Raw genomic sequence first — 26,374 nt, 5'->3', positions numbered from 1 at the left:
CTGATGGGTTTTAACAACAATCGACGATAGTTTCGTGGTCACCATTACTGAGACTAGCTTTTTATCCCAGATTTATGAACTGAATTCAAATTCCACCAGCTGCCATGGTGAGATTTGAACCCATGTCCCCAGAGTATTAGCCTAGGTCTCTGGATTGCTAGTCCAATGACATTACCACTATGCCACAATTTTGCATCTTGCAGATGGCACATACTGCTGCCACCGTGCATCGATGGTGGGGGGAGTAAATGTTAAAGGTGGTAGATGGGGTGCCAATCAAGCGGGCTGCTTTGTCCTGGATGGTGTTGAGCTTCTTGAGTGCTATTGGAGCTGTACTCATCCAAGCAAGTTGAGAGGATTCCATCAGACTCCTAACTTGTACTCTGTAGATGGCAGACAAGCTTCCAGGAGTCAGGAGGTGAGAATATGCAGCCTCTTCACGCTGGGAAATCAAATCCATGCTACAAAGGGCTGTTTGTTGGACAGCTGTTACTCTTTTGACACTTAGTGGTTTGTGTTTTACAGTAACTGTACATTTCACCAGTTTCTGAGCGTGTTCGATTACAAATGTTTGATGAAGTGTAGAGTTTAATGCTATCATGCAACATTAGGTGCCCCTCCATTGTTTTCGATCTATCACATAAGGTTAGGTTTTCAGTGCCACCTACTGGTGCAGTATCTCTAAAATTGTGAGACCACTTACTTTAATATCTAATAGATAAATAGATATTTAGGACAGTCTGGAACAACATTCTTGTAATTGACACTAGGCAAAATAAAGAAGCCTGCTTGCTGTTGACTTGCAAATTGATCCCTCAATCACGGTGGGAAACAAGGGAACTCAGGTCTGTTCTATGTCAGGCCAAAAGGATGGATCTTGGTGAAACCCAGTGCCACTCATACAATTACAAGCATCTCCTTGAATGGCACCAGTAGATAAAAAAAAAGAGATTGCCTATCTAAATAAAAAAAGACATTTGACATTTTCTTCATCGAAGTTAATGATACAGTCCGCGCAGCAATGTACTGTCAACTTTCCTTTTTTAAAGAAAAAGTTTTTCCACTGCATCACATTGGTGTTTCCATAATCAGACTATAATGACTGACATTGCCATAACTGGTTTTGCTCAAACCTCATCTGTACTCACTCCTGTGTTGAGTTACCTCATTAACAAAAACTGAATGAATAAGTGAATGATCAGACATGACAGTGTATTTGGTACAACTGTGCAACATCCACCTTTTACGGTAGTTTGGTCAAAATACGTTGCGCATATTTGGACACTCATTTTCACCTTCCTATCTTCTGCTTAAAGTATATGATCCTGCAATGTAAATACATTTTGTACGGATCGTATGAATAGTTAGATTAAGAAATTAAAAATCAGTATAATTTAGTACCGAAATGCCATTCATGGATCAAATACAGAATACATAGATCACTGTCAACTGGTAAAATGTCTTGGAAATTAACTTATCATAGAACATAAATAGTAAGTCTACAAGCTTGCTACAGAAGCACAAATTTAGCTAATGCCCTACAGTTTTTCTCTCACAATCGCCATCTCTCACTAGGTTTTAATTAAAGTACCAACCTGCATTTACGACTGCATCAATTTTCAGCTTTGTTATGTCGCCTCGGTAGAGTGAAACATTATCATTCAGCTTGGGGGTTTTTGGAGCCGAGACCTCTTCATCTTCTTCTCCTACAACATGGAATCAGATAGCTTAAAATCAGTTTTCCCATCTATTCAAGGTGAGAGCAAACCGAGGGGCAAACACCTACAGAAGCAACAAAACTGCAGCAGTTAGAACGTGGAATGCGCTACCACAGGAAATGGTTGGGGCATAAATAGCGTACATGCTTTCAAAAGGAAACTAGATGAATAGATGAGAGAAAAGGGAATAGAAAGACATGCTGAAAGGCTGAGCTAAGGTAGATGGAATGGAAGGAGTTATGGAGTACAAACACCTGCACAGGTTAGTTGGGCTGAACAGCTTGATGTTGCACATTGATGTTCAATGAGACATAGCAAATGAAGATTAGTAAACATGGTTATGGCATTTGTTTCCTACTTCCATGGGTACACACTTCCACACTAACTGCAACACATGATCAAATTTGTAACCAAGTAACTAAGATTCCAAGTTGGACTGGTCTGACATGCTAATTACATGTTTCTCCTACTCTTCCCCCCGTTACCATCACTCCCCCCAAAAGTATAATTTGAAAATAAGTTTCTAATTCAACCAGTGGACACAATTTCCCGATGAAAACCAAGAGGATCCTGCTGGGCCAGATGGTGTACGTGTGATGTACGCCAATTTGGAGACATCAGCTTGAAAGAGTTGTGTACAGTACAAGGAAGCCACTATGTTACTGATTATCGTTTGGCAATATTAATTCCTGTTCTGTTAAGCCAAGAGGCACAATAACTCCATCAATAAAACTTCATCAAAACATCCTTCCCCCGTCCTAAGGACATCACGGTGGGAATCACTGACAAGGACAGCATTTGTTGCCCATCCCTAATTGCCCTTGAACTGACCATTTCAGAGGGCTGTCAAGAGTCAACCACATTACCATGGATCTGAAGTCACATGAAGGCCAGACCAGGTAAGGATGACAGATTTCCTTCCCTTATGGACATTAGTGAGCCAGATGGGTCTTTATGACAATTGATGATAGTTGTCATGGTCACCATCACCGAGACTAGCTTTTAATTCCAGATTTATTAACTGAATTTAAATTCCACCAGCTGCCTTGGTAGGATTTAAACCCAGACCTGGGAAACTGCATTCTTTGTCCAACATCCAGGAGAAGTGGTGGGAGGTAAGTCACATGACCTCCAACAAACTGCTAAGACCTGTAACAAAAACAAAAAGTGCTAGAAAAACTCAGCAGGTCTGACAGCATTTGTGAAGAGAAAGACAGAGTTAATATTTTGAGTCCGTATGACTCTTCTTCAGAACATACGGACTCGAAACGTTAACTCTGTCTTTCTCTCCACAGATGCTGTCAGACCTGCTGAGTTTTTCCAGCACTTCTTGTTTTCGTTTCAGATTTCCAGCATCCGCAGTATTTTGCCTTTATGCTCGAACCTGTAATATCGCCGTGTGGAACTGAACCCGGTCTACCCTTTTATCATCTAACAGGTAGCAGCAGAAAGAGCTCTGTCCAGGTAAAGTACCTGGCCCTCATCTACACTGTGAACGTTGAACTTCTGTATCTGTGCCTTCAAGACTACTTCATCTCTAAGTGCCTTCGCCCATTGTGGAAGTCCTCGCTTCTGGAAAGATGATTACCCTGCAAGTTTCAGCCTGCTAACCTTTGAAGGCACGCGCCACTGGACTTTTGATTCTGGACACTGGACTCATGTGAAACCATAATTCTTATTTTTATCATAGTCTTGCCCTGTATCCATTTCTCTTCTTTCTTTCTTTCCCTTAGCCCTTTTCTATTGTATGAATTCAAACAGGGCAGACATTGCAAAAACCCCCGCCCACGTTTTCTGTCTGTGTGTAAAATAAACCAATCTTCTCATTTTACCTCATCTCGAGTTTGCTGTGGGGCTATTAATAGAGGATTGGGTCACTCCAAACTGAAGGGTTGGGGAAAACATGGCACCACTTATAAAGAGGGAAATCAGAAATCAAAAAACACCTTTTTGTTTATGGACAGGTAGAGAGGGGAGAAATCAGGGCTGTTTAAATTAATACCCCTCCTGTCCGTAACACTACCCATCTTATTTTGACAAACAAGCTAACCTTCATGCTTCTGTGGACTAACATTGGGTTTTGTATAGTCTGTTTGCAGGCCGAAAGTCTATCAAATCCTTTTCATAACATTTTCTTCACCTCTTAACTTAGATAATTTTCAACGGCACTCTGCACTTATCATTGAATTGTATCCCCAATTTCCTTGAGAGTTTTGGTCTGTATTCATCACCTTCCTTCAGAATATGTTACCTTAGCACATGCAATGTTCATTTATCAGCACAACAATTAAATCACAACATATTCTATGCCCTTTAATGGAGCAAGGTTCTTCATAGAGGCATATTCAGAAATAAGTGCGGCGAGCATAAGAAGGATTTGTGAGGGGCTCAGTTGCAGAGATGGGTTTTAAGAAGGATCTAAAAGGAGAAGGTGGGGGCGCTCAGGGAGTGTTTTCCAGAGCATAATGTCTGAGCAGTGGCGCAGCAAAGGGTAAAGGTTATGTACAAAAGGTCAGAGTCAGAGCCATGCACAAGTCTCAGGTCAAGAATGTAGAAGGATGTAAGAGAAGGCAGGGATGAGATTAAAGTTAATTAAGTAAATGACAGGGCTTTTTTTTAAAAAAACATCCCTCTACTATTAGCTTATAATACTAGGATTGCATAACTACATAAAAGTACCCTTATTCCTCAAGCAAAATTTTCTATCGATGGTAAAATTACTGGCAGTCCAAACATCTGGTGTTTTTGTCTCTGCAGGAATAATGAATGCTTTTGGAGGAAAATCAAATTTGGAATTTTACCATCCCTTACTGCATATAATTTTTACTCAGTATCTGGACTCAGTATCTGGATTTTCTAAATTAACCTGCCATTTTGAGTTATATTTTGTGATAGAACACTGTAATCAGATAATTATAGTGCTGTTATATTCCCAAAATCAATGTTGCTTTGCATGCCATCTAGTGGATGGCATGACTGGCATTGCATGGTATCTTTTTCCATTTTAAACCATCCATCTTAAATCTTAAGTAAAGGGCATTTTAAAAAATGTATTCTTTCGCAAGCTAGGCCAGCATTTATTGCCCATCCCTTATTGCCCTTGAGAAGGTGGTTGTGAGTCGCCTACTTGAACCGCTGCAGTCCATGTGGTCTAGGCAAACCCACAGTGCTGTTAGGAAGGGATTTCCAGGATATTGACCCAGTGACAGCGAGGGAATGGCAATATAGTTCCAAGTCAGGGTGGTGTGTGGTTTGGAAGGGAACTTGCAGGTGGCGGTGTTCCCATGCATTTGTTGCCCTTGTCCTTCTAGGTAGTGGAGGTCACAGGGGTCAAAGGAGGTGCGATGAGTTGCGGCAGTGTATCTTGTATGTGGTACATACTCCTGCCACACTGCACTTTTAATTTATGTCACAGTGTGAAGACAGAAGAGTATAAAATAATCAGGTAAATACAAGAAAAAATATATCAAAGTTCATAAAGAATATTATTCTTTCCAAGTGATATCGACACAATGCTTGCAATGCCAGGCTTACCATACAAAAGGCAGACATTTTTGTCTTCACTGACTAGACAGCAATCTTGTAGATCAACTGTCCTTTATACAATCCTTTTTGTACACCTGCACATCTTAAAGGAGGAAAGATAGGCTGAGAGGTTTAGGGAGAGAATTCCACAGCTTAGGGTCTAGGCAGCTAAAGGCACAGCCAATGGTTAAGCGATTAGAATTGGGGATGCACAGGGGGCCAGAACTGGGGGAGTGCAGAGATCTTGGCAAGCTATAGGGATGGAGGAGGTATGAATGTGACAGATGAAATATTATGTGGAAAAATGTGAAGTTATTCACTTTTGTAAGAAATACAGAGCATTTCTTAAATGGGGAGAGATTGAGAAGTGTTGATGTCCAAAAGGAACTGGGTGTCCTTGATTCGTAAATCATTGAATGCTAACAAGCAGGTGCAGCAGACAATTAGGAAGGCACATGGTATGCTGGCTTTTATCGAAAGAGGATTTGAGTATAGGAGTAAAGAAGTATTGCTGCAATTGTATAGCACCTTGGTGAGACCAAACCTGGAGTAGTGTGTACAGTTTTGGTCTCCTTACCCGAGGAAGGATATGCTTGCCACAAAGGAAGTGCAACAAAGGTTCACCAGACTGATCCCTGGGATGGCGGAATTGTTCTATGAGGTAAGATTGAGGAGTCTGGAGCTATATTCTCTAGAGTTTAGAAGAATGCGAGGTGATCTCATTGAAGCATACAAAATACTTAAAGGGCCTGACAAGGTAAATGCAGGAAGGATGTTTCCTTTGGTTGGGGTGTCTAGAACCAGGGTACACAGTCTCAGAATAAGGGGCAGGTCATTTAGGACTCAGATGAGCAGAAACTTCTTCACCCAGAAGGTGGTGAATCTTTGGAATTCTCTACCCTAGAGGGCTGAGGAGGTTCCATTATTGAATATGTTCAAGATAGAGATTGATGGATTTCTAGATAATAAAGATATCAAGGGAAATGGGGATAGTGCAGGAAAATTGCGTTGAAGTAGAAGATCAGCCATGATCTCATTGAATGGCTGAGCAAGCTTGAGGGCTGAATAATCTATTCCTGCTCCTATTTCCAATGCACAGAGATAGGAAGGGTGCTATGGAGGGTCGAACTGTAATATCTCATTTATTCATTCTCTTGAAAAGACGAGGGATGATCTGATAGAGATCTTTAAGACTATGACGGGATATGATAGGTTAGGCATAGAAAAGATGTTTCCACTTGCAGGCAAGGCTAGAATAAGGTGTCATCAAAACAAGATAGCAACTAATAAATCCAACAGGGAATTCAGGAGAAATCGCTTTACCAGAGATTAGAATGTGGTACCATCCACCACAAAGTGTAGTTGAAGCAGTTAGCATTGATGTATTTGAGAGAAAGCTAGAAAAAAAACGGGGTGGGGGGGGAGAAAGGAATCCAAGAGTATATTGATGGGGTAAAAGGAAGTAGGGTGGGAGGAGACTTGTGTTGAGCATAATCACCAACAAGGACCAGATGGGTTGCGTAACCTGTTTCTGTGCTGTAAATACGATGTAACGTAGGCCGTTCACTTGTCTCAATGCTTTTAAACACAAAGGATACAATAAAGAAGTAAGGTTTATGAGTAAGGTTTAGCTGCACACAGAAGTTGGAATGAATGGAAAAATTTGAAATTTCTACACACAGAATGGAGCAGAGCTTGGAGAGAGATGAGAAAAGTCAATTCTTCGGTTTTGTGCATTTGTAGGCAGAATATTTCTGTCCTGCTTAGTTGAAAAGATGGAGAGATGCTTTCTTTTTGGTAAACTTTGTCCGCTTCAGGCAGTTAGTTAACATTCAAACCTTTTGTTATGCTTAATTAGAAGAAAGTAAATTAAATTAAATCGTCTGCTCTATAAGCTGTAACAAGCCTCATGATAATATAAATTTGCAAGATCAGGATGGATGAGGAATTGTTGAAACTCACAACAGCTACCTTGTAAAGTACACTGGGTGAACAATAACAAGCTCCTCAATCTTGAACTTACCAGCTCTTTCCTTCAATGGAAAATATTCATCCTGTTCTTTATCCTCCAGCTTTTCTTTCAGGTATATCTCTGATATGAAAGAATTGTAAAAAAAATTGAGCAAAATACAAATAAATCACAATATCACCATTCTGTACATTTAATACTCAAATTGAAGGATGCAGTAGTTCCAGGCAGATAAAAAAACAAAAAAAAAATTCCAGCATCTGAATTGGAATCTAGATATTGTGCAGCAACAATAATTATGGGGAAGATGAAAAGTAGGAAGTTTCAATAACAATCATATTAAAATTGTATCAGAAATCTCTCACTGGACAGTCCCTTTAAATGTGTGCATCTATGTTGATCTAAGCTTTCCCCTTAAGCAAAGAATTTGCTTGCAAATTTAATTGAGCTACAGACAAAATTGTCAATTTTATAGAAAGGAATACTGTAAAATCTGGTGTACTATGTGAATGTTATGTCTTTCATACATGGGGGCTTGTACATGTTATAGAACCAGATTTTATGATAATGTAAGAGAGTAGCATCCAAAAACTTCCTGCCACAGAGGCATTTAGAATAATACAGCATAGAATAAAGACATTCTGCTTATCTTGTCTGTGCCAGTTCTCTGCAAGAGCAACCCAGCCAGTCCTACTTCCCCATCGCCCTGAAAACTTTCTCTCCCCAGGTGCCCATCCAATTCTCTCCCCAAAGCCACAACTGGATCTGCGCCCACCACCCTCTCAGTCCAGTGTATTCCAGATCCCAACCACTCAATGGGCAAAAAGAGGTATCCTCTGGTTCTCTATCTCTTCGCCTAATGTTGCTGGTCTCTCTCCATCCACTCTATCTAGTCACAATCTTGAACACCTCCATCAAACCTACTCTCAACCTTCTCCCCTCCAAGCCTCTCCAATATATCCACGCACTGAAGTCCCTCATCCCTGGAACCATTCTTGTAACCGTTTTTGCACCTCTCTGAAACCTTCATATCCTTCTTAAGATGTTGTCACCAGGAGGCTAAACCAATCTTTTGTAAAGGTTCACCATGACTTCCTTGCTTTTGTACTTGATTTCTGTATTTAAAAGTCCATGATTCCACCTGCCCTTATAACCACTTTCTCAACTGCCAATCAATTTTCAACTATTTTTGCAGCCCCTTTTTAGAATCGTATGCTTTATTTCATATTGCCATCTCAATAAATCTCAAAGCAACTTCTTGTTTTCTACCAGAGTGTATTCAGGTGGGTTACATAACAACATGTAGGGCAAATGAAAAATATTGTATTCCTATTTCCTACAATATGAATTATGGCCATTCAATTTTTGTATTCATATGCTATGTTTTCCATCATCGTGCTTCTGGCCATTCACAGGGAACGGAAATTAAGGAGAAGGAAAAATATCGGATAAAAGAGGAATGCAGATTTCACTGCAATTTTAAGTGGGCTATCAGTTACGCACTGCAGATTTATATAAAGATACTGGTTTTATCGTTCTAAGAAAAATTAAGAGAATATCATTTGAAATACCACAGCGTTTTACACAATTTCTGTCTCTATATATTTCAAATAAAATACAGAAAGTACAGGATTGCATGCATCGGAAATCAAAATGCTCATGAGAAAGTAATACTTCCACCGGAAGGCTGTTCTGTGATTTAGTGCAATTCCCGTGACATCAAATTTGCCTCATTTATACTGCAACTCTTGCGACACGGGAACAAAACTGTGCAAAGCTTTAAAGTAACTAAACACAATCTCCTGCTTACATAGTTACTACAAAGCTGGCAGAGGTGTTATCATTTCGGTCAGGAACAAGGAGACATTAATTTAGGATCAGAACTAGAAGCAATTGCAAATTAATACAATATTCTCAATACTGTATCAGAATAATTTTGGCAAGTAGGCATTACTAATGTGCTTTTACGTAGCTATTTGGCAATGAATAGAAATAAGATTGGAAATCTGAAAACTCCCCATTATTGGTATTCCCCACTGCGCACTTAGTCCTACAAACCCTCTGACATCACGGGGCTCCTCCAATTTCGGCATCTTATGCATCCCCAATTTTAATCGCTCCACCACTGGTGGCCATGCTTTCAGCTGCTTAGGTCCTAAGCTCTGGAATTCCCTCTCGAACCTTTCCTCCTCTCTACCTCTTTTCCCTCTTTTAAGATGCTCCTTATAATCTCTCACCTGTCCAAATATCTAATTCTGTGGCTCATTGTTTGATGACACTTGTGTGAAGTGCCTTGGAACATTTTGTTACCTTAGAAGGACTAAATAAACACAAGTTGTTGTTGAAAAGGGCATGAAACTGGTTACAACTTAGTTATCAGCACACTATCAGTTGAAAACATTTCTAGGAGCAATTAATTTCCTCTTAAATCCTCCTTCAATATCACTCAACTCATCCAAAGGGCATGAGTGAAGATCTACACTTACAGACACGCCAAAAGTACTTAAAAGCCAAGGAGATGCCGAAGATAAGCTTAGCATCTGCAGTTCGAGTGGGGAATTTAGGAACTCAAACCTATATTGCTCAATGATGGAGCAAGTTCTAATTTTATGTTTTTAATTGAAAAATGGCATCTTATTGAGTAAACTATATAAATAAAAAAGTATGTAGTAATTGTAATGAAATGAAGTTATGGGTATATTGGTGAATATAGATCTAATAGATAAACAAAGTAAATAAGTTATCAATAGATTATTATATTTTTTGTAAACATTATTAAGAACCAGGAGCACCTCCTCAAACTTGCTCTGCCTTCAATAAGATTGTGGCTGACCTTCTACCTCAATTCCACCTTCCTGTCCTAGCCCCGTATCCCTCCATATCCTTAGTACCCAAAAATCCATCTATCTATCTATCTCAGTCTTGAATATATTCAATGACTGAGCATCCACAGCTCTCTGGGGTAGAGAATTGCAAAATTCACAATCCTCTGAATGAAGAAAATTCTCCTTATGTCACTCCTAAATGGCTGATCCCTTATCCTGAGACTATGACCCTTAGTTCTAGATTACACACACAGCGGAAACATCCCCATACAATTGCACTTATATTGCAAGAGATGTCTCCTGATAATTTCTCTTGAATCTTTTCAGCAAACTAGGTACAACGTGGCGGTGGCAAAGCCCAGTTTCTGATTTGCAATGTCACAAACAGCAGGATACAGCCTTACCCAGTAGAATATTTTAGAAGCGTTTTTAGATTAGGAATACAGTCAATTCCAGTGGACACAAGCCCCCATACAACTGTTTTATATACTTAATTGCAGGTGTGAACATGGCCCACTTGCCTCTTCAGACTTGCTTTGGGATTCCGCCTTGACCAATGAGAATGGGGACTAGAAATTTTGGGGATCAACGTCCAATAATCAGGTTTCGCTGGCAATCTTCTGAAACAGGCACTGGCCTTTTACATAGATCTGCTTTAGGTTTCTTTGTAGAAATTGGATTGCAATGAGTGGACCTGACTACTGTAAACAAGTCACTACAGCATCCCATCACCCTTTATAACATTTTTATAATATAAACATTCAATTCTGAAAAAAGATACAACTTTTATTAAAAAATAGATATAAAGGGTCCATGTTTGGTCATTGCATGTGCAATAAATGGGACATGTTGCTGCTATCATCCAATCTCCCAGAGTTAGCTGTCAAACACTCAAAAGGTCAAGTAGATAAACAAGTAGATGCATCTCCTAAACAGGTCTTAGTTGGTCTATAATAAGTCATACTTAACACAATTCTCAAATATCCAGTACTTCTGCGTTATCTTGTGTTTATTTCTGTACTCAACTCTTGATGTATTCAGGCTTCAAATAAAAGCAACTTACTTTTTGCCTCTTCTCTCCATACTGAAATATCCTTCAGCTGTACAATCCCATCATCAAAAGAATCTGTATCAAGAAAATAAACACAGTAATTTCTAGATGTTATATACTGATGCAAAAATACATTTGTATATGTGAGCATGAATGGCAACTTCACTTTAGGGTGCCAATAGATTGATTTCCCACACACAAGAGCAAATATTCCCTGCTTTGTTTCTGCTCCCTCCACTTTCCGTAACTTCTGTACCGTGAATAAATTTAAGCAGTAGAACCCGTAACTTGGTAACATGATCCTGATAATGACGTTGTGGGTGTTGCCTGCAAGTTTGCATCTGACGCAAGGATTGGAGCTGGTATCAGAATCCCAAATGAGAAAATAAAAATTCTAGGTGCAACAGAAGGAATGGGTCAGCAGCCAGCAAATATCATTTAGGGTAAATAAGCATTGTCTTATGTTCATGAGTAGGGCAAATGCCAACCATGTGCATGCCACACTGGGTTCCAAATTGAAATCTTTTCAGCAGGAAAGAGGCACAAATATCTGAAGGTCACATCTCATGCTGAAAGCAATGAAGCATTCTATCTCAAGTTCAGCTGGAAGCCATTTGGCCCATTATGCCTGTGCTGGCTCTTGTCCAATTTAGTCCTTTGCCCCAGCATTTTCACAATAATGCTGAAAATCAGTCATAGGAACATAGGAACTAGGAGCAGGAGTAGGCCATTCAGTCCTTCAAGCCTGCTCTGCCATTCATTATGATCATGACTGATCATCCAACTCAATAGCCTGCTCCTGCTTTCTCCCCATACCTTTTGATCCCTTTCGCCCCAAGAGCTATATCTAACTCCTTCTTGAAAACATACAATGTACAATGTTTTGCTCTTAACTACTTCGTGGTAAGAATTCCACAGGCTCATCACTCTCTGGGTGAAGAAATTTCTCCTCATCTCAGTCCTAAATGGTCTACCCCATATCCTCAGACTGTGACCCCTGGTTCTGGACTCCCCCACCATCGGGAACATCCTTCCTGCATCTACCCTGTCTAGTCCTGTTAGAATTTTATAGGTTTCTATGAGGTCCCCCCTCATTCTTCTGAACTCCAGCAAATATAATCCTAATCAACTCAATCTATCCTCATATGTCAGTTCTGCCATCCCAGGAATCAGTCGGGTAAACCTTTGCTGCACTCCCTCTATAGCAAGTACATTCTTCCTCAGATAAGGAAACCAAAACTGCACACAATATTCCAGGTGTGGTCTCAGCAAGGGCCTGTACAATTGTAGCAAGACATCCCTGTTCTTGTACTCAAATCCTCTGCTATGAAGGCCATTTGCCTTCTTTACCGCCTGCTGCACCTGCATGCTTACCTTCAGCGACTGGTATACAAGGACTCGTTGCACATTCCCCTCTCTCAATTTATAGCCATTCAGATAAAAATCTGCCTTCCTTTTTTTGCTACCAAAATGGATAACCTCGCATTTATCCACATTATATTGCATCTGCCATGCATTTGCCCACTCACTCAGTTTGTCCAAATCACACTGAAGCATCTCTGCATCCTCCTCACAGCTCACCCTCCCACCCAGCTTTGTGTCATCTGCAAATTTGGAGAAACATTTAATTCCCTCATCTAAATCATTTATATATATTGTGAATAACTGGGGTCCCAGCACTGATCCCTGCGGTATCCCACTAGTCATTGCCTGTCATTCGGAAAAAGACCCGTTTATTCCTACTCTTTGTTCCCTGTCTGCCAACCAGTTTTCTATCCATCTCAATAAACTACCCCCAATCCCATGCGCTTTAATTTTACACACCAATCTCTTACGTGGGGCTTTGTCGAAAGCCTTCTGAAAGTCCAAATAAACCACATCCACTGGCTCCCCCTCATCAACTCTACTAGTTACATCCTCGAAAAATTCCAGTAGATTTGTCAAGCATGATTTCCCTTTCATAAATCCATGCTGACTGTCCAATTCTGCCACTGTTTTCCACGTGCTCAGCCATTAAATCTTTTATAATGGACTCTAGAATTTTCCCCACTACCGACATAAGGCTGACTGGTCTATAATTCCGAGTTTTCTCTCTGCCTCCCTTTTTAAATAGCGGGGTTACATTAGCTACCCTTCAATCTGTAGGAACTGTTTCACAGTCTATAGAATCTCGGAAGATGACCACCAATGCATCCACTATTTCTAGGGCCACTTCCTTAAGTAGTCTGGGATGTAGATTATCAGGCCCCAGGGATTTATCGGCCTTCAATCCCATCAATTTTCCCAAAGCCATTCCCCTACTAATACTGATTTCTTTCAGTTCCTCCCTCTCACTAAACCCTGTGTTCCCCAACATTTCTGGTGTGTTATCAGTGTCCTCCTTTGTGAAGACAGAACCAAAGTATGAATTTAGTTGGTCTGCCATTTCTTTGTCTCCATTATAAATTCCCCAGTTTCTGACTGTAAGGAGCCTACATTTGTCTTCACCAGTCTTTTTCTCTTCACATACCTACAGAAGCTTTTACAGTCAGTTTTTATGTCCCCTGCAAGCTTACTCTCGTACTCCATTTTTCCCTTCTTAATCAATTCCTTGGTCCTCCTTTGCTGAATTCTAAACTGCTCCCAATCCTAAGGTCTGTCGTTTTTTCTGGCCAATTTGTATGCCTCTTCCTTGCATCTAATACTATCTCTCATTTCCCTTGTAAGCCATGGTTTGGCCGCCTTTCCTGTTTTACTTTTGCGCCAGACAAGAATAAACAAATGTTGCAGTTCACCCATGCGCTCTTTGAATGTTTGCCATTGCCTATCCACCGTCATCCCTTTAGGTAACGTTTCCCAATCCATCATAGCCAACTCGCACCTCATATCATCGTAGTTTCCTTTATTAAGATTCAGGACCCAAGTCTCAGAATCAACTATGTCACAAGTTCATGTTCAATTGCCTTCTGAAAGTTTCTGTGGAATCTGCTTCTGCCACCCTTAGTGCACTCCAAATCACAACAACCCCATGTGAAGAAATTTCTGCCTGGTTATTTTAAATCTGTGACCTTCAGTTACTGACCCACTCACCAGATGAAACTGTTCCTCCCTACTTGCTGTGCTACATCAAAACCTCTCAGAATTTTGAACACCTCTATTAGGTCTCACCTTAACCTTCTCAGCTCTAAGGCGAACAATCCCAGATTCCCCACTATCTCAATAACCTGTATATATCTGTGTGTATTTGTGTGTGTCTAAAAAATGTGTATATATATGTATGAAAGCATATCCATCAGGATGTATAGTTAGGTTGATCCAACGTAAAACCAACAGCACTATAGTGTCCTTGCTGAAGACCTTGGTTGGACTTCATGTAGAACACTGTGCCTAGTTGGTCCCCTCACATTGTGGGAGGCACACAGCAATCTGAGCTCATCATGATTTATTGATCTTGTGGCCCAACTCTAAACCTATTCCAGGAACTGAGTCCTTTTTCTCCAAAAGCATGCAAGTTAGCCAAGCAGAACAGATTACATAGCAACAGAAAATGCTGGAAAAACTCAGCAGACCTGGCTGTATCTGTGGGGAGAGGAACAGGGTTAACGTTTCGAGTCCAATGTAAGGATCATATCGGACTCATAATGTTAACTCTGTTTCTCTCTCCACCGATGCTACTAGACCGGCTTGAGTTTTTCCAGCACTTTATGTTTTACTTTCAGGTCTCCAGCATCCACAATATTTTGCTTTTATTTGTATAGTAATTATAGTTTTGATAAATGTAGGACTGTAGCTTTAAGAATAATCCTTTGTTGTAAGATCACATGATTTATGTAACCAATGAGTTAGCAGCGTGGGGAACCTCCAGGCAAGAATTCTTCTTGATCACAGAGATAAAAACAAAAAAACTGCGGATGCTGGAAATCCAAAACAAAAACAGAATTACCTGGAAAAACTCAGCAGGTCTGGCAGCATCGGCGGAGAAGAAAAGAGTTGACGTTTCGAGTCCTCATGACCCTTCGACAGAACTCTGTCGAAGGGTCATGAGGACTCGAAACGTCAACTCTTTTCTTCTCCGCCGATGCTGCCAGACCTGCTGAGTTTTTCCAGGTAATTCTGTTTTTGTTAAGAATTCTTCTTTACTTATAGAGTTAGATGCACACATGTAGCTGTTGCTGTCTTGTAAATAAAGTTCAATGTTTCCAAGAAAGGTTGACTGGAAAATCAACTCTACAACAATTTGGATGCTAGATTTTTTTTTCCAAAGGATCATGTATCTTTGGGATAAGTTGCCAACTCGTGCAGCTAGTGTGGATTCACTGCAGACATTCAAAAGGGAACTGGGAGAGATCCTGGAGGTGGCTTACATCGCTGCTTGCAAAGGGTATGCTAGCCGATGTACCTCAAGATCAGTGCTCGCTCCTGGGACCAACTTGTTCTCCTCCTTCAGAAGGCAGAAAGCTATTTCCAAGAATTTCCAAACAAGCCTCCCCCAAACCGCCATTCCCAAATTTACCCAGGCTTTTGTTAAAATCCGGTTTTTCCCCCTTCCAAGAGATTGCATGGCTGCTGGTGGCTGTGAAGCACTGGAAATCACAATGGCCAGTCTGCAACAACTGCTGAATGGGTCAGGCAGGATAGATCAGGCGGGTCTTCCACCATGTGCCTTTTTCACACATTCATAGGTTAGTATTTTAGAAAAAAACAAGTTACATTGCACAGCAATATTTTCACAAAAAGAAAGAGCAATAAGTTTCAATTTTCACCTGGACTGCAAGTACTGCATTTTGACACTTCCGGAATAACCAGTGTTGCGCTGTGCAGTGTGAAAAGTACTCCAGTAAATTAAGAATGAAAACACAAAGGTACGAATTTGACCAAAGCAGGTTAAATAACTTTTAACAAGTTACTTAAAAACTTGGACTCAGCAAGCCATTTGCAAACTTTAAAGGAACAACTTTGTGAGGAGAATTATTACAACTGAAATTTAGGATGTAATCAGCTTAATATTGAGAATTGCAGCACACTTAAAATCATAGAATGATACAGCACAGAAGGAACTCACTTGGCCCATCAGGCCTGTACTGGCTATTTGGAAGACCTGTGCTGGAATTCTGGCCAAACTGAGAAGAAAGAAGAGAAATTTTGGAGGTCAAAATCCAATATTGGGTGTCACTGATAGCCTCCTCGAACAGACATACAGCCCTTACATATGTAAACAAGAGGCCCAATGCCCATGTTGAGCATCATTGCAGAAATTGGATAATGGTGCTTGAAGCAAGCAGCTTTAAGCAAGTTGCAAGCGCATATGGTCACTTTTTTAAAATCTTGTTTATCTTATAAACATTGGCTATTTTAAATATATATTATTCTCAACAAAAGTATATTAAATGAGCATAATTGGTTGTCATACCAACGCATAAAGGGAGTATGTCATTGCACCTGTAATAAGTGCCGGAGCAAGGGGCATGACCAAACAATTGCTTTGTATTAGCATCAAGCACTCAAAAGTTGAGTTGGAGCACAGCCAGCTGCAAAGTAAAGCACTTTGCAACTGGGATACCCATGTGGCTACTTCAACTGTGAGACATTTCCGACGTCAGCTTTGTCACCACCAAATTGTTAATTTGGTGACAACTCAGAGGCAGTTCTGTACTGCGGTCACTGACAGAAGGGAAGAGGGTGCAGAGGTGAGGAGGAAACCAAATCCAAGAGTCTATGAGCAGTGCCATCACCAGCCACTGTTCTCCGTTTTGCTGTGGTCCCATGGAGTCAAATACAGTATTAAATATCAACAGTGACTCGTAGCAGTAAGCTCTAATTAACTAAAAATGATGACATTTTCTACTCGTTTCCTAGCTTACATGAACAAAACAGCTTATGGGAATCAACATCTGAGAAATTTCAAACTTCAATTAATTTAATTTAATTTATAAGAAACAAACGAATATCAGAGAGTTACTCTCTCTCACGCTAGCTGCCTCTATATTGATGAAAAACAAAACTTGGGGAGATGGTTTTCAAGTAATTGAGAAAATGTAAAAGAAATTGCAAAATATTTTTACCCCATGAGGAGGCACACTTCTCTACTATGAGTCAGACTTCCAACCCCTTTAACAGAACCCTATAAATCATATGGACACAGAATGGGAAACTCTGCATATACCCTAAAGTAAATGATGTGATAACAGGTGGTCACAATTACATCTTCAAATTATCGCCTTCAAGTAAAAACAAAGAGAAATTACTCAAACACACAAAAGACAACTTCAGGGGCAAATTTTAAATTTAACAATGTTACTGCAATTCTTTTTTAGATTTAAAAACTTATAAGGCCATATGGACTCAGAGGGCAAAAAAAAGACAAGATCTTTATCAAACATGTTTGAGTTTTTTGCCTTCTTTCTTTTATTCTTTTGACTGATCATTCAGGATTGGTTGTTTTCACAAGTCCTCAGTAGTTTTTCATTGGTCGTTTTCTAGCACTATCCTTGTTTTTGATTTGTACATTCCCCATCTGCCAACAAACAGTGAAGCAAGTGTTTTTTTGTTTGGTTCCTGGAAGGTATACAAAATAGTACTTTCTTTACCTACTGCAGGTAATTAAATAACTCAGTTAAATAGCTAAATCTGTTTTATAAATAACCACTGTTCTGATCACAAGCAAAATGTAGGTTCTGTAACTAGCTAGAATATAAATAAAATCCAAAGAATCCAACTATGAAATTTGTCACGTATTTAACAGACTGTAGAAAGATAATCATTAATTATAGTATCTTTTGGAGAGTTATCTCAGAAAAAGTTAAAGGGTTCCTACTTCACCTGGAGGTAATTTATTTGGTTCCTGCAGTAAATACAGTACATGGCTGCTTTAAATAAACAATCTGCATGAACAATCTACTATCTGTGTAACTAGGTCTATAACATACTTTGCTGATTTCTGGAACAAAATTGAAGAGCCACAAGGATTTGCTGTGATCAGTAGGCATCAAAGAAAAAAGGAGAGTCAGTAAATTCCTACCCCATAATTCATGCTCTATCCAGAAAGTCCAAACCGTGATGTTTTACAGGATTAGGCTTCTCTGAGAAAAAGATTTCCCAGTGAAAAGACATAGACAAACCTGATTCTGAATAAATCCATCATGCAGTATGTGTTAATTGTTGAATTTTTTTTTCTCTGTTTACACAAGTTACTGTAAAATTTCAGCTGGTAGAAAATTGAATGTGGCAATTTATTTTTTTGAAAGAAAAAGAACAACTCAGCCTCCCAGGTCAGTGCACACGAGCAACCAATACTTAAATGTAACCTTCAAGTGAACAAGGGTGCTGGTTTGGAGGATAATTGGACCAGGGCATTATTCAGTCCTCAATCTGAAGCTTACATCTGTTCCAATATTTGCATCTTGACCATAAATGTCCAAACCTACAATAGAAATTGTCAAAATAATCCGCACCATGTCACACTCATGCATAGCCACTGTGCTCACTGACCAACACCGGCTCCCTATCCAACAACATGTCAATTTTAAAATTCTGAACCTCCATCAAATCCCTCCGTAGCTTCACCACCACACACCCCAGTAACTGCCTCCAGCCCTAGAACTCTCCATGAACTTTGCATTCCTCCAACGCTCCTACTCACTTGGCCCCATGACTGGCAGCTTTGCCTCCAGCTATCTTAATTCCCCGGAGTCCCGTCCTTAAACCTCTCCACCTCTCTCTTGGGGGTTTACGATGCTCCTTAAAAACTTGTCTGAGAGGTAGATTTTAATTCACCTGTCCCAATGTCTCTTTTTTTTAAAAATCGAATTATACCCATGTAGCACTTTATATTAAAAAGGTGCTATATAAATGCAAGTTGTTTTTGTAGTAGTAAATAAATGAAACGTAGTTTCATCTCCCAACAGTGGTGTGCTACAGGGAAGGTCAGGAAAAACGATGTGACAAGTTTACATAGACAGTGTTCACTGATGGAGAATGCAGACGGCTGCTATTTGTTTGATATATTGGCAGAAAAATTTCCATGTTGGGTATGGTAGCATTGCAATGGGGGTCCAATGATCTTTTGTGAGTCAATCTTCCACAGCATATGCCACATAGGTCAGAGAGCCTAGTTACTCTCTTTATGCGTCCCTGATGTCTTAGTGTTGCCACGTCTTAGTCTTACTCTTCTGTTATACTTGTCCCCTCCCATTCATCTGAATTCACTGTGTTCCTTTCGTCTGGGATACGGCAGGTGGTATGGCAGGATAAAGAGCCACCAGGTTGCATTGGGGTGGGTTCTGCAGGAAACATTTGGCCCTCAGCACCTCCCTTCCCATTCTCCCCCCAAATCCTTATGCTTCCCACCCCTCAAACCCTTTTCTATTAATCACAGCCCTTCCTACAGCTCAACATTCCTGTTACTGGCCCCATCTCCTCCCCTTTGAACCACCCACAATCCTTGTATCCACCCCCTTGCTCCACTTCACGCACCTCACCCTTATTCTCCAACCGTTCTAATTCACTCTCACCACCTCTGCACATTAAGTGCCAATGGGGCCAGAGGCACTTATTTCTCAATCATTTCCCTCCCTCCCTTCTACTACATTCCTACCTGCTACTCTCAAAAAGGTTTTGCTAGCTTTCAAAATTCAACCAATTTGTTTAAAATGAAAATTAAATTGGGGAAACAAAATGCCTGCCTGCATCTCTCTCCATTTTGATCATGCTTTCTGTCACTCACTGGGTGTTGGAGATTAGAATGTAAAGGATAAGCATTGACTTTTTCTGGCAATGCAATTCTGTATAGATAATTATTAGGCTTCAACATTCAGCTGGCATTTAAACACATTAAATGAAGAAGGCACCCTCCTTCTCTTTCAGTCCTTGGACCTTCTTTTCCTTTGTCAGTTTTGTATACTGTACAAAGTTTTTGGAACATGATGCAAATGCTAAACCAGGCGTTGTGTCAGAACACTTATTTCTCTGCCTCATACACTTGACCTCTCCATTCAATATAAAGTTCACCCCATGCTTTTGAAATTTGTGTTTTTTTATCCCCTCAATATTATTTGAAGCTGCTGGATTGAAGAAAAGCATTACATCAGTACAGCCAACTAACTGAATATTGATGCAGTCAATGATCCAAATTCAACTTACACCATCTGGGCAAAAATGAAGCATAAACCCAGACCTGTCAGAGGCTTAAGGGCTTGTGGTAAAAACTTTAATGTGGGCACTGAAAGGCATTTCAATGAATAAAGTTAAAGCATGTTATTGTACAATATATAATTTCTTGATTTTATTTTGCATGAGCTCTTATCGCATTGTGCCACCTATAGGATTGAGAGCAATTGCAGGTGCTGCTAAAATGAATTTTCTGTGACAGTGGCTTACACGTACTGAATTTAGAATATAATAGATTTGGTGACCACAATGATTGCTTTCTAATATATTTAATAATTGACTACAGTAGGTTTAATTTTATATATTTATTGAGGTCCAGGAACTGCCAATACCCGACAATAAACTAAATATCCAGAGAAAAAAAGCAGCAAAGGCCCTAGAAATTATATTTCAGCATTCTATTAGCTAGAACATCCGTGAGTGGCCAATTTAATACCTATGTTCAAAAAGGGAGACAGAGGTAACCAAGATAACTACAGGAAAGTCAATTTAACAACTGTGGTGGGGACAATTTGGAATTTTGAATTAAGATCAAATGACCTAGATATTTAGAAGGAGAAGGAATAAACAATCCAAAGCAGCTATAAAGGATTTCAGAAAGAATAATTGTGCCTGACAAACAGGATGGAGCACATTGAAGTGGTGACAGCTATTGAGCTGAGAAAACGCAGTGGATCTGGTGTGCCAATTTGAAAAAGCCTTTGACAAGTTATCGCAAAGGAGACTGCTGGGGGAAACACAGGGTATAGAATTAGAAATAAAAACAGAAAATGCTGGAAAAACTGAGCAGGTTTAACAGCATCAGTAGAGAGAGAAATACAGTTAACGTTTTGAGTCCGTAAGACTCTTCTGAGCTAAACTGAGTTTTTAAAAAAAACACTCCAATTGTCTATTGCCTCCCTTATTAGTAATGACAGCTTCTTGGAGTGCTTACAAATGGATGGTTGTGCCCCGTGGGGTTCTGTGTTGGGGCTGCTGTGTTCACTGCTTACACAAATGAGTTGGATTTGAATTAGAGGAGTTTTCAAATTTGCAGTCAACACTAAAATAGGAAATATGAAGAAAGATTCCAAGGGCATTATTGATAAGATGGTAGAATGGTCACAAAAATGTAATAAATGGGATTCAATGTCAGTAAATGTGAGAAGATACATTTTGCTAAATTACGTGATGGGGAATAGTGAAGGGATTTGGGGTTCAAGTTAGTACAGTCTTCTCAGAAACAGTGAAGATTGGAAACTTCTGGCAAAACTGAGGGAACAGAAAACCATGGCTGCTCCAATTTACATCTTAGAATGTTCTAACCATAGCTCATAGAACAGCTAAAAGATTGTCTAACGCTAGGAAGACAAAAATCACTAAAAACCAAAACCATGTCTATGAAAAAAATACTCAACACAGAGTAAATGTTCAAGTACATCACAAATAAGGCAATGACAGTTTATGGATGACCATGCTTCGAAAATATGTGTAGTCACTGAATTTGATCTGTTTTTGAACAGCAGGTCAAACAACTACAACAGCTTCATTAAAAAGTCTCCAGTGAGTTGCTCTCCTAATCCACTAAATGCAATCAACATACTGCAAGCAAGCCATCAGGCCGTACACAATTAAACCCAGCCCCCTCATTCAGTGGCAGCATTATAGACCAGCATTTTGTGCATTTTCTGAATTTCTGCAATTGGGATATGGCATTCATACTTAAGTAGTGTCAATGCTGGGAACTGACTCACCAATACCCATCTTCCAGAAACCAGCATGTATAAAATGTCCCACAGCTACCTCGACTACAGCTCCTCACACCCCGCTTCCTGTAAGGACTCCATCCCATTCTCTCAGTTCCTTCACCTCCATCGCATCTGTTCTGATGATGCCACTTTCAAAAACAGTTCCTCTGATATGTCTTCCTTCTTCCTTAACCGAGGTTTTCCACCCACGGTGGTTGACAGAGCACTCCACTGTGTCCGGCCCATCTCCTGCGCATCCGCCCTCACATCTTCCTCTCCCTCCCAGGACCAAGATAGGGTCCTTCTTGTCCTCACTTATCACTCCACCAGCCTCCGCATTCAAAAGATTATCCTCCGCCATTTCCGCCAACTCCAGCATGAATCCACCACCAAACACATCTTCCCGTCATCCCCCGCAGCAGCTTTCCACAGGGATCACTCCCTCCAGAACACCCTGGTCCACTCCTCCATCACCCCCTGCACCTCAAACCCCTCCCACGGTACCTTCCCATGCAACCGCAGAAGATGCAACACCTGCCCCTTTACTTCCCCCCTCCTCACCGTCCAAGGGCCCACACACTCATTTCAAGTGAAGCAGCACTTCACTTGCACTTCCCTCAATTTAGTCTACTGCATTCGCTGCTCCCAATGCGGTCTCCTCTACATTGGAGAGACCAAACGCAGACTGGGTGACCGCTTTGCGGAACACCTTCGGTCTGTCCGCAAGCACGACCCATACCTCCCTGTCGCTTGCCATTTCAACACACCACCCTGCTCTCATGTCCACATGTCCATACTTGGCCTGTTGCAATGTTCCAGTGAAGTTCAATGCAAATTGGAGGAACAGCACCTCATCTTCCGACTAGGCACTTTACAGCCTCCCAGACTTAATGTTGAGTTCAACAATTTCAGATCATGAACTCGCTCCTCCATCCCCACCCCCTTTCTGATCCCCCTTTTTCCAATAATTTATAATTAAAAAAAAATGTTTTTCTTTTCCCACCTATTTTAAAATTTATTTTGATCTATTGTTTTATCTCCACCTTTTAGCCTATTTCGATCCCTTCCCCCCACCCCACTCCCACTAGGGCCATCTGCCACTAGCTTGTCCTGCTTGCTACCCTTAATGTCCCCATTAGTACATTCCTTAGATAACATCACCACTATCAACAGCCATTTGTCCTTTTGTCTATGACATCTTTGGCAATCTCTTCTTTGCCTTCACCTCTCACTGCCCCCCTATCCAGTTCTACCTGTCCTACCCCCCTCTAACAGCTTATATTTCACCTAATTTCTCTATTTCCTTAGTTCTGTGAAGAGTAATTTGGACTCGAAACATCAACTGTATTCCTCGCCGCAGATGCTGTCAGACCTGCTGAGTTTTTCCAGGTATTTTGGTTTGGTATAAAAGCAAATTATCTTTGCTCAGCAGTGAGTGTTTACAAATATTTAATGGTAGGCGTCACAGAGATCAAATTAAAGCACATATCGCAAAGGTTGAATTCGCAGAAACAATCTTTGAATAGGACCAGGACAAATGTCCTTGCAGGGAGATTTGCTCGTGTTTTTGGGGAGGGTTTAAACTAGATTGGCAAGGGGTTGGGAACCTGAGGGCAGATTCAGATCGGTCAAACCCAGAGCAGGGAGTGGGAGACAGAAAGTCAGCATGTGACTCTGAAAGACAGAGAAGTAAAAGTCAAAAGATTTACAGCACAGGAATTTGTCAATGTTAAAAGGTATTAATTTAAATGTAAGGAGTATAGCAAACAAAGCCAATGAGCTGAGAACACAGATAGACACATGGCAGTATCATATAATTGCTATAACAGAAACTTGAATTAGAGGGGTAAAAATGGCAGCTCAACATCCCTGGATATAGGGTTTTCAGGCAGGATAGTGAGGGGCTTAATAAAAGGGTGGGGATGTAGCATGATAGTTAAAGAATCATTAACAGCTGTGAGAAGGGATGATATACTAAATGGACCATCAAATGAGGCTATATGGGTTGAGCTCAGGAATAAAAAGGGAGCAGCCACACTACTAGGATTGTACTATAGACCCCCAAATAGTGAGAGGGAGATAGATGAGCAAATGTGTAGGCAAATTTCTGAGTGCAAAAACAATAGGGCAATAATATTGGGGACTAATACCCTAATATCAACTGGGATACAAAAAATGTAATAGGCACAGAGGGCACAAAATTCTTGAATTGCATTCAAGAGAACTTTTTTTTAGCCAGCACGTTACAAGCCCGAGAGGGAGTGCAATTCTAGATCCAATCTTAGGAAGTTAAGCTGGGCATGTGGATGAATAGCAGTGGGTGACCATTATGGAGATAGTGACCATAATACAGTTAGATTTAGTATAATTATAGAAAAGGATAAAGATAGAACAGAGGTAAAAAGTTCTAACTCGCAGACACTTCCCCCTACCTCTCCCTGGACCATGACCCCACCACTGAACATCAAGCCATTGTTTCCAGGACTGTCACTAACCTCATCTCCTCTGAGATCTTCCTCCCACACCTTCCAACCTGATAGTCGCCCAACCTCGGATGGCCCGCTTCTACCTCCTACCCAAAATCCACAAACAGAACTGCCCCGGTAGACCGATCGTGTCAGCTTGATCCTGCCCCACAGAACTCATTTCTCGTTATCTTAACTCCCTTCTCTCTCCCCTTGTCCAGTCCCTTCCCACCTACATCCGTGATTCCTCTGACACCTTACGTCACATCAACAATTTCCAGTTCCCTGGCCCCAACCGCTTCCTCTTCACCATGGACGTCCAATCCCTCTACACCTCCATCCCCCACCAGGATGGTCTGAGGGCCCTTAGCTTCTTCCTCGAACAGAGGCCCGAACAATCCCCATCCACCACTACTCTCCTCCGTCTGGCTGAACTTGTTCTCACGCTGAACAATTTCTCCTTCAACTCCTCTCACTTCCTCCAAATAAAAGGTGTGGCTATGGGTACCCGCATGGGCCCCAGCTATGCCTTTCTCCTAATGGGGTATGTGGCACATTCCTTGTTCCAGTCCTACTCCGGCCCCCTTCCACAACTCTTTCTCCGGTACATCGATGATTACTTCAGTGCTGCTTCATGCTCTCGTCGGGTTGGAAAAATTTATTAATTTTGCTTCCTATCTCCACCCCTCAATCATTTTCACGTGGTCCATCTCTGACACTTCCCTTCCCTTCCTTGACCTCTCTGTCTCAATCTCTGGTGATAGACTGTCCACCAATATCCATTACAAGCCTACCGACTTCCATAGCTACCTCGACTACAGCTCCTCACACCCCACTTCCTGTAAGGACTCCATCCCATTCTCTCAGTTCCTTCGCCTCCGTCGCATCCGTTCTGATGATGCTACCTTCAAAAACAGTTCCTCTGATATGTCCTCCTTCTTCCTTAACTGAGGTTTTCCACCCACGGTCATTGACAGGGCCCTCAACCGTGTCCAGCCCATCTCCCGCGCATCCGCCCTTACGCCTTCTCCTCCCTCCCAGAAACATGATAGGGTCCCCCTTGTCCTCACTTATCACCCCACCAGCCTCCGCATTCAAAGGATCATCCTCCGCCATTTCCACCAACTCCAGCATGATGCCACCACCAAACACATCTTCCCTTCACCCCCCCGGCGGCATTCCGTAGGGATCTTTCCCTCCGGGACACCCTGGTCCACTCCTCCATCACCCCATACTCCTCAACCCCCACCTATGGCACCACCCCATGCCCACGCAAAAGGTGTAACACCTGCCCCTTCACCTTCTCTCTCCTCACCGTCCAAGGGCCCAAACACTCCTTTCAAGTGAAGCAGCATTTCACGTGCATTTCCCCCAACTTAGTCTACAGCATTCGTTGCTCCCAATGTGATCTCCTCTACATTGGAGAGACCAAACGTAAACTGGGCGACCACCTTGCAGAACACCTGCGGTCTGTCCGCAAGAATGACCCAAACCTCCCTGTCGCTTGCCATTTTAACACTCCACCCTGCTCTCTTGCTCACATGTCTGTCCTTGGCTTGCTGCATTGTTCCAGTGAAGCCCAACGCAAACTGGAGGAACAGCACCTCATCTTCCGACTAGGCACTTTACAGCCTTCTGGACTGAATATTGAATTCAACAACTTTAGGTCTTGAACTCCCTCCTCCATCCCCACCCCCTTTCTGTCTCTTCCCCCTTCCTTTTGTTTTTTCCAATAAATTATATAGATTTTTCTTTTCCCACCTATTTCCATTATTTTTAAATATTTCTAAATCTTTTATGCTCCCCCCACCCCCACTCGAGCTATACCTTGAGTGCCCTACCATCCATTCTTAATTAGCACATTTGTTTAGATAATATTACCAACTTCAACACCTAAGTGTTCTTTTGTTCTGTTGTCTGTGACATCTTTTGATGATCTGCTTCTATCAC

At 41.2% G+C, this 26,374-nt stretch overlaps 1 protein-coding gene across 1 annotated transcript in view; it reads right to left on the bottom strand.

The window, feature by feature from the left end:
* Window positions 1-26,374, bottom strand: part of macrod2 (mono-ADP ribosylhydrolase 2) — an 897,762-nt gene that overhangs the window by 853,795 nt on the left and 17,593 nt on the right. Inside the window, exons 2-4 of the mRNA XM_041212085.1 lie at window positions 11,101-11,163; window positions 7,267-7,335; window positions 1,596-1,706 (exon numbers count right to left, since the gene is read on the bottom strand). Coding sequence (XP_041068019.1) covers window positions 1,596-1,706; window positions 7,267-7,335; window positions 11,101-11,163 — 243 coding nt within the window. The remainder of the gene's footprint in view (window positions 1-1,595; window positions 1,707-7,266; window positions 7,336-11,100; window positions 11,164-26,374) is intronic.

The sequence above is a fragment of the Carcharodon carcharias genome, chromosome 2 (assembly GCF_017639515.1).
Source record: "Carcharodon carcharias isolate sCarCar2 chromosome 2, sCarCar2.pri, whole genome shotgun sequence".
NCBI lineage: Eukaryota > Metazoa > Chordata > Chondrichthyes > Lamniformes > Lamnidae > Carcharodon > Carcharodon carcharias.
The sequence above is the reverse complement of the archived record's forward strand: the minus strand, read 5'-3'. Positions and strand labels throughout refer to the sequence as shown.